The 7,704-nt window shown below is 33.4% G+C and overlaps 1 protein-coding gene and 1 pseudogene across 1 annotated transcript; one reads left to right on the top strand and one right to left on the bottom strand.

The window, feature by feature from the left end:
• Nucleotides 1-2,257: 2,257 nt before the first annotated feature.
• On the bottom strand, nt 2,258-4,489 carry LOC120162861 (annotated as a pseudogene).
• Nucleotides 4,490-6,004: 1,515 nt separating this feature from the next.
• LOC120162850 (peroxisomal and mitochondrial division factor 1-like) lies at nt 6,005-6,823 on the top strand. Its single transcript, XM_039172916.1, has one exon. The coding sequence runs from the start codon at nt 6,005-6,007 to the stop codon at nt 6,821-6,823; it is 819 nt and encodes a 272-aa protein (XP_039028847.1).
• The last annotated feature ends 881 nt before the right edge of the window (nt 6,824-7,704 follow it).

Here is a 7,704-nt window from a genome sequence, read left to right as displayed (position 1 = left end):
TTTTCATTCTTTATCTTTTTGTCATATGTTCTTGCATCTATTCCTCTTAACCAAGATATATACACATCATCATATCACATATATCACTTCACACCATAAAGATTACAAACCAATCACATACTATCATGCAAGGTTCTTTTATATTTTTTCCTTTATTAGCCCATGTACACATGTGAGAACCATAGATATGTGAGTCTATAGAGGTTGTGCACTAATGCTGTCACCACAACTCATATAAATTGCATCGAAGTGCCACGTAGAATTACACCGTAGTGCAGCGTAGAAATGCACCGAAATGCCATATAAGGTTGTCCCTAAGGACCACATATCATTCCTTAAGAATCATATACATATGCCAAGGATCAAGTATGTGTCTCAAAAGACCTCACACATGTTCCAAGGAATACATATATGTCCCTAAGGACCGCGTAGACCCTCGACTCTTGGCATGCCAACTATACCCCTAGCTCTCAAGACACATAACATGGGCATATTCTTTTATACTTATCATTTCACATAACACATAGTTCACTTTCACATATCACGTAGCTTATATAACTTTTCGTGTCATTTTACATTTCTTGACACCTTACTTACATTCTATTATTATGACTTCTCATAATTACATATACACATAATCTTATAGTTCATTCACATAGCTCATCATAAATTTTCATAAGATCACACCCATTCACGTAGTTCATTTCCATATAATTCACTTGTACCTATTTTGTTTCTCATATAATCGCATAGTCTTATAATATTTCATACTACCTCATACATCACATCACCTAGATACATACTCAAATACTCATAGTTATATAGTATTTAAATTATTCCTATTCACATCATTCATGGTCATATAGCTTCCATCACAAAGTCACTTATTTTATCTCTTATTCTCATGTATTCATATTTATCATATAACACATAACCTGTGTCATATTTATAAGCATGTATTTTATATTATATGTGCATATCATCACTTTATATCCAAATCTCCTAAGTGATATATTATTCTCAGTTTCTTTTATAGTTCAATTTTATCTAGTTTTCCTCCATTCTCCATAAATCTTATAACTCTAATGCACAATTTCTCATAATTGATCATATCATTACTTACTTGTCTCATTTATGTTTCTATTATTTATATAACCTTTACACATATTTACCTAATTCAGTTTTACATACTTATCACATATACAAGTATTCTAATAAATTATCATCAAAAGCTCTTATAACATCTTCCTATAGCTTCATAGATCTTTACCATATAATTGATCTTACATATCCCTATAACCAGTTCTATCAATATCTCCTAATATACATATATCTATTAATCTCATATTGTTCTATAGGCCAATAAGGAATTATTCATATCTAAATCATTGAACTTTCATCTATCCTACTTTTATCCCCAAATTCTAAAATTTTACTATTTAATCACTAACTCGGTATTGAGGATGTTACAAATCCATTAATTATTAAAAACTAATTTTATATTAAAAAAATTCCAATAAGATTATTTAAACATTATTAATATTTTTATAACCTTTCTGAATCCACAAATAAAATGTTGTTTAAAATGAAACTACAATGAAATAATAATAATTATAATACCATTTTTTTTAAAAGTGTAAATGTTGAATATGTAAAATTTAACCTTATTTAATTCTTGGGTAAAGTACACAAATGATAACAAACTATATGATATTATTTTATTGAGTCCCCGACTATTAAAAATTATAAAATGATCATTCGACTATATGACGTTAATTTGTTGAGTCATGACTATTAAAAGTTACAAAATAATCATCAACTATTCATATGTTTCAAAATCATCATTTATGTTAAAAAATTTATGATAATCTAAATTGAATTTTAACATGTTGACTAGAATATGATCCTAGAATCTCATACGATTATTATGTCTCAATCAACATGTCAATATTCAACTCATACGACTATTAATCTTTTAACGAAAAAGAACAAGTTTAGAACATATAATTAGTCAAATTATCATTTTGTAATTTTTAATAGTCGAGATACTCAACAAAATAAGGATCATTTTATAACTTTTAATAATCAGACACTCAACAAAATAACACCCTATAATCAGGGACCATTTGTGTACTTTTACCCTTAATTCTTTTTACAAGTACATTGATTAATAGTAAAATAACTAACTTGAATCCGTGTCCGTAATAAAGAGACTAAAGTGATACAGAAAGATATGTAATGCAACAAGTTGCATTTACCTTGATACTCCTAATGGACACCCCTCTATGCAAAGGATCCACGTACTTCGTAAAAGCCCCGGCTAATACATCCTTGTCATGCTGTACTGAACAGTCCCGACCTTCCGATGAGCTGTGGTTGTTGCCACAGCAGTTGCAGTGACACCTATTCCACCATACTGAGCTTTTGCCTGCAACAAGTTCGTATCATTGGCAATTCTATTTTCAGCCTGATCCACCTTCGCTCTGGTCATGAAAAATGGATTACAGTCGATATCGATAGCAATATCTGGCACAAATTTGGCTGCCATGCCACATTGAGGACCTTGTTTAGCTTGGGATGGCAATTCCCTTCCAGATCTTTCTTCGTTTCCTAAGCTAGTTATGTGATAAGAATATGCAGGGTGGACAGCCTGTTGTGGAATGCCTATGCTTCTTATGAACATTCTTGGATCATTAGAATCTTTCATGATCGTTCCGTTCTCATACAACGCAACAGCACCAACTATATTTCCAGGTTTAGCTGAAAAGAGATTCAAGCACCAATAATAAATACACGAAAACTAGAAGGGAAAAAGAGAAAGGAAGGGCGTGCCAGGATACCCTAAAACATACCCAGTGGGATTCTTTGTTGTGCTTGCGGAGTGGCTTTCGATAAATGTAGCGGAATGGCTTTGGTTTCCCTGGAACTTTTTCTGTATGCATCTTCTGCATTCTGCCTCTCTTTTAAGGACTTGAGGCTTGGTTGCTCTTTGGGGGCAATGGTATTGGAATGTACATTTGTTGACCTGCCACAATTCATAGGATTACAGTTTCAACCATCAGACTAATGCCCCCAAAAATTAAATGCTTATTTGCAATGAATTTCTCCCAATCTCGTATCTGATCAAAAATCTGAAACTCGGGTCGCTAGGAATGAAAATGAGCTTATATGCAGCTTTTCCAGATGCATATTTGCTTTTACAAAGTGAACCACATGCATAGTTAGAAGCTTTAGCTTCATCTTATTTATTTCTAATTCAGAATTTCAATCATGAGAAATAGGGGATCCTGGAGTACAACAGAAACCTCCTAAACAATAAAATGATAGGATAGTATTTGTTATTAATAGCATTAAGAGTTCAATTCTTCACCTTGAAGAGCTTTTCCGCTACAAAAGTAGAAGCAATGTATTTGGCTGTCATAATTTTCTACTACACTATAAGGCATTGACAGTAACAAGATTGAAAGTAAAAGGTACAGCATAATATCTACCTTGGAAGGGAGGCATGCTTTCGTTCGAGGGGAATAACTGGTGCACTTTTACCACCGTTTTCCTCAAGATGTGCAAACTGCTTTCTGAATTGATCAACCGCACTGCATAAAAAGTAAAAAACTATACTACCGAAAATAAACTGCAAGTAGAAGCAGATTGATCACTAATGAACTTCGGTAAGTTTAAAACAATGAGAAAAGCAACAACAAAAAAACACTAAATGAAACCTTGGATAGAGAAAGTTTGTCCTCTCAGTTCCACTCATATGGTCTTTCAACAGCTGAGGATGGTATTCCAGTATTTCGCGGAAAATTAGCTCCTGTATATCATCTTTTGTGACCTTTCGCCTCTCAAATTCAAACTCCATCTTTGTAATCGGCTGACAAGAAGGCTCCCTCTCAACTGTTATAAAAAGATGCTATTGTTATAAAATTCAAAAAACGATTGATATCAAATATGTTGAAGTCAAAAGAAACTTTGCAAAAGAATATTGTCAGAAGAAAACCAATACTTTATAACAACAGACCTCTGCAGCTGTTGGCCGGTCTTTTGGATCAAACACGAGCAACCTTTGCAGTAGACGTAGAGCCAAAGGATCTGCATTTGGAATTTTTTGTTCAAATGGGATCGGTTGCTTTTTTCTCATGCTAGTTAAGTATCTTCTAGCCTTTTCATTTCGAACCTGTGAGCAAGAAAAAGAAAGAAGTTAACAGCTGTCATGTCTTCATGACCAAGAAACTGCAAAGAAGTCTTGATGTGCATACTCGAGAGATGGTGTCTAATGAAGGTGTACCAAGCAAATCAGTCATCAAATCCAGCTGGTGAACAACGTTTTTCCAGGAAAAAATGGCTTCCCAGTTAATAATTCAGCAAAGATGCATCCGATACTCCAAATATCAATAGCAGGTGTATACTGTATTAATTTGAAGTAACAAGGATGGCAATCAGAAATATGAAAATGAACAGAGAAAACATGAAGCATCCATTCCAAGTAGTATGAACGTTAATTAAAAACTTGAAATTAAAAGAAACCCCATCATGCAAGCAACCATTTGAAGTAAAAAGAGCATGAATACAAAAAACAAAAATGAACAGATATCCGTTGTGAAAAACTTGATCGTATATGATGCAGGAAAGACAAAATGTCAATTAGATTTTTTTTTTTTTTGGAATGGAAAGAAGCCTATTACTGTAGGCTAAATAAAAGCAAGGTTTTCTTGTTGGGCTGTGTTTGCTGGTGAATTTCTCAAATAATGTAGTTGAAAATTTGAATAGGACACTCTTAAAATTATTTCGTGAAATAGGATGAATGCTACAGTAAACCTGAAGATGCTTTGGAGTCCAAGCAACTTACATATAAATTTGGGGGAGACGCATGGAGTACAATGCGTCTCCCAAATTTTTTCACTTTTTCATAAATGTACAAAGGGTAAATTACACAATTAATCATTCAACTTTATTCTCTCTCCAAATTCACTTACTGTACTTTTAATTTTTTCAATTTAATCACTCATATTTTGTTTTACTCCTGTTTTGATCACTCATCGACCATTGATCGAGTTGTTATATGGAAGTCAATTTGATCCATCAGCTCTAGCATTGAATTTGTGTACTAAAGAAACCAACATCGTGCTTACATAATTTCTAATTGAAATTGTTGTTCAAAACAGTGCAGTTGCATTTAATTAATTTATTTTTATTATACCCTAAATTAGTAGGGGTCATAACTCCCACCTAAACCCAATTTCAATTAGAAATTATGTGAGCACGATGTTGGTTTCTTTAGTACAGAAATTCAATGCTAGAGCTGGTGGATCAAATTGACTTCCATATAACTACTTGAACAATGGTCGATGAGTGATCAAAATAGGAGTAAAACAATCCATGTCATTGTAGAGTGATCAAAATAGGAGTAAAATAAAAGAGTGATTAAATTGAAAAAATTAAAATTACATTGAGTGAATTTGGAGAGAAGGTGAATAAAAAAGAAATGAAGGCGAATAAGAAAAAAGAAAATATTAAAATAAAACATGGTCTTAAGTACACGGTCTTACAAGTTCAAATTCATAAATCTCAACCACTTGTGCCAACACTCGTTGCAAACTCAATTGAGAAGGTGAGCTTGTAAGACTCAATTGAGATTTATATATGAATTTATACATGGTCTTACAAGCTCAAATTCATAAATCTCAACCATTGTGCCAACACTCGTTGGTAATGTTAGGAGTCTTTTCATTTTAAAATAAAACGTTAAATATTAAAATATTTTAAAAAAAGAAAATGATTATTTTAATAATTAATTTTCATATTATACCTTATTTATAAAAGACACAAAAATGGTTCTCATCATGATTGCCGCGTGACCGTAAGTTTGCCGCATTATTCGAATCTACCATTTTCTCTACATTTCTAAACAAAACAAAGCTATTCCTTCCATGGAAATGTAGTATTAAACAAGACTTTATTAGTTGGTTATTACTTTCTTCTGTGATTTTCTAGGCATCCAAACAACATGGAGGATTCAATAATCACCGACGAGAACGATAACGAAGCAAAATTAATCCATCTCACTCAAAAAGTCGAAGCGCTCGAGAAAGAAAAGCTCGGATTGGGCGACCAGAACAAACAAGTGAAGGAAAAGATCAAGACTCTAACCCTACAAGTCAATCAATTACGAAACAAGGAAGATGAGGCGGAACCTGAGTTGGACGAATGGGAAGATGATCACGCCGTCCTCGAATCGCTCGCCTCTAGATCCGCCGATCTCGAAAACGAGGTCTCCAGGCTGCAACATGATCTCATAATTTCCATGCGTGACATAGACGAAGCCAACAAAGAGGCGGTTGATTTAAAGAGAGGTCTGGAAGAGAAAGAGGCGGTGATTGAATCACTGGAGAAGGAAATGGATGAGTTGAAGAAAGAGAAAATGGAGATCGAGAGGAAAGAGAGGGATCTGGAGAGGAAATTTGGGATTTTACAAGTGAGGGAAATAGGAGAAAGGAGTAGAAATGTACGGACCGAAGAGGAAATGAAGGAGAAAACCGATGGATTGCAGAAGAAAGTCGAGGCACTCGAAGCGGAGGCAGCAAGGACGAGGCTTGAATTGGAGAAAACCAATGCGGAAACATTAGGATTCGAAGAAACGGCGCTAATGTTGGAGTTCAACATATCGGAATTGAAGAAAATGGTGGAAAGGAAGAAGGTCAGTGAAGGCATTAATGAAAGGTCGACGGTTAAAGGCTTCAAAGCGTGTTTGTTTAGGATAACGGCGGGATCAGCGGCGGTTCTCTTCGCGGCTGCCGTGGCCTATCTATTTCGTAGGAAGCGATAGTGGTGGATGGTTGCTACTGTGGAAGATCAATGTCGTCGTCATCATCATCATTGGTTTCACCATCACCTTCTGCAATCTATGGTTCATTTTATTGGTCGTCTTTCTAACTTTATGCTAACGTTGTTTATTAAAGAAATTATCGGCTTACTTTTTTTTTCAGAAATAGGCAATTAAACGAATCAAATAATCAACATGCAAGAAATAAATAAATGAAATAAATATGAGTAAAATACATAAATAATTTTATCATTATAGGACGTTTTTAATTTCAATATGAAAAGTTATCAAATGATTATTTGATCTTAGAAAATAATAATTTAATCGTTTATCATTAAATTATTAACAAATGTGACATTATAGTTAATAAGATTGATATAATAACAAATTCAATCCTTAAACTTTAATTTTTATATTTTCTTTTAATTTGATTTCAAGTATAAAAAATAATACTCTATATTTTAATGTTATACCAATTTAATCCCTCTCCTAACCAATTTTTATAATTATACTCATGACCAATGTTGTGTGAATGTAATATGATTTTTGTGGAAACATACACGTCATAATCAAATAAAGAGAACGTGTGGAAACACGTTGGATATCGAATCCACAGAGAATGGACAATAACACTTGGTAATATTTGGAGATCCATCGCATCTACTAAGATTTACAACACTTGAACAATAAACATGAGACATAAATAAAGAAATTTCGAAACAAGATATGTACTAAAACAAGTATTTAGAGTTTAACATACTAGAAATTTAAAAAAAAAATCTAGTTCAAAGGAAATAATCAGTGATCGTATAGGATCAAGACAACAACAAGCATCTCTCCAAAGCTCAGTTGCTAGGACGTGATCTTCACTTTTAGATTATGTC

Source organism: Hibiscus syriacus, unplaced genomic scaffold (genome assembly GCF_006381635.1).
Source record: "Hibiscus syriacus cultivar Baekdansim isolate YM2019G1 unplaced genomic scaffold, ASM638163v2 tig00111409_pilon, whole genome shotgun sequence".
Classification (NCBI taxonomy): domain Eukaryota; kingdom Viridiplantae; phylum Streptophyta; class Magnoliopsida; order Malvales; family Malvaceae; genus Hibiscus; species Hibiscus syriacus.
The sequence above is the reverse complement of the archived record's forward strand: the minus strand, read 5'-3'. Positions and strand labels throughout refer to the sequence as shown.

Excerpts from the sequence above, each read along its gene's own strand:
- LOC120162850 (XM_039172916.1), top strand. The coding sequence starts at position 6,005 with ATGGAGGATTCAATAATCACCGACGAGAACGATAACGAAGCAAAATTA.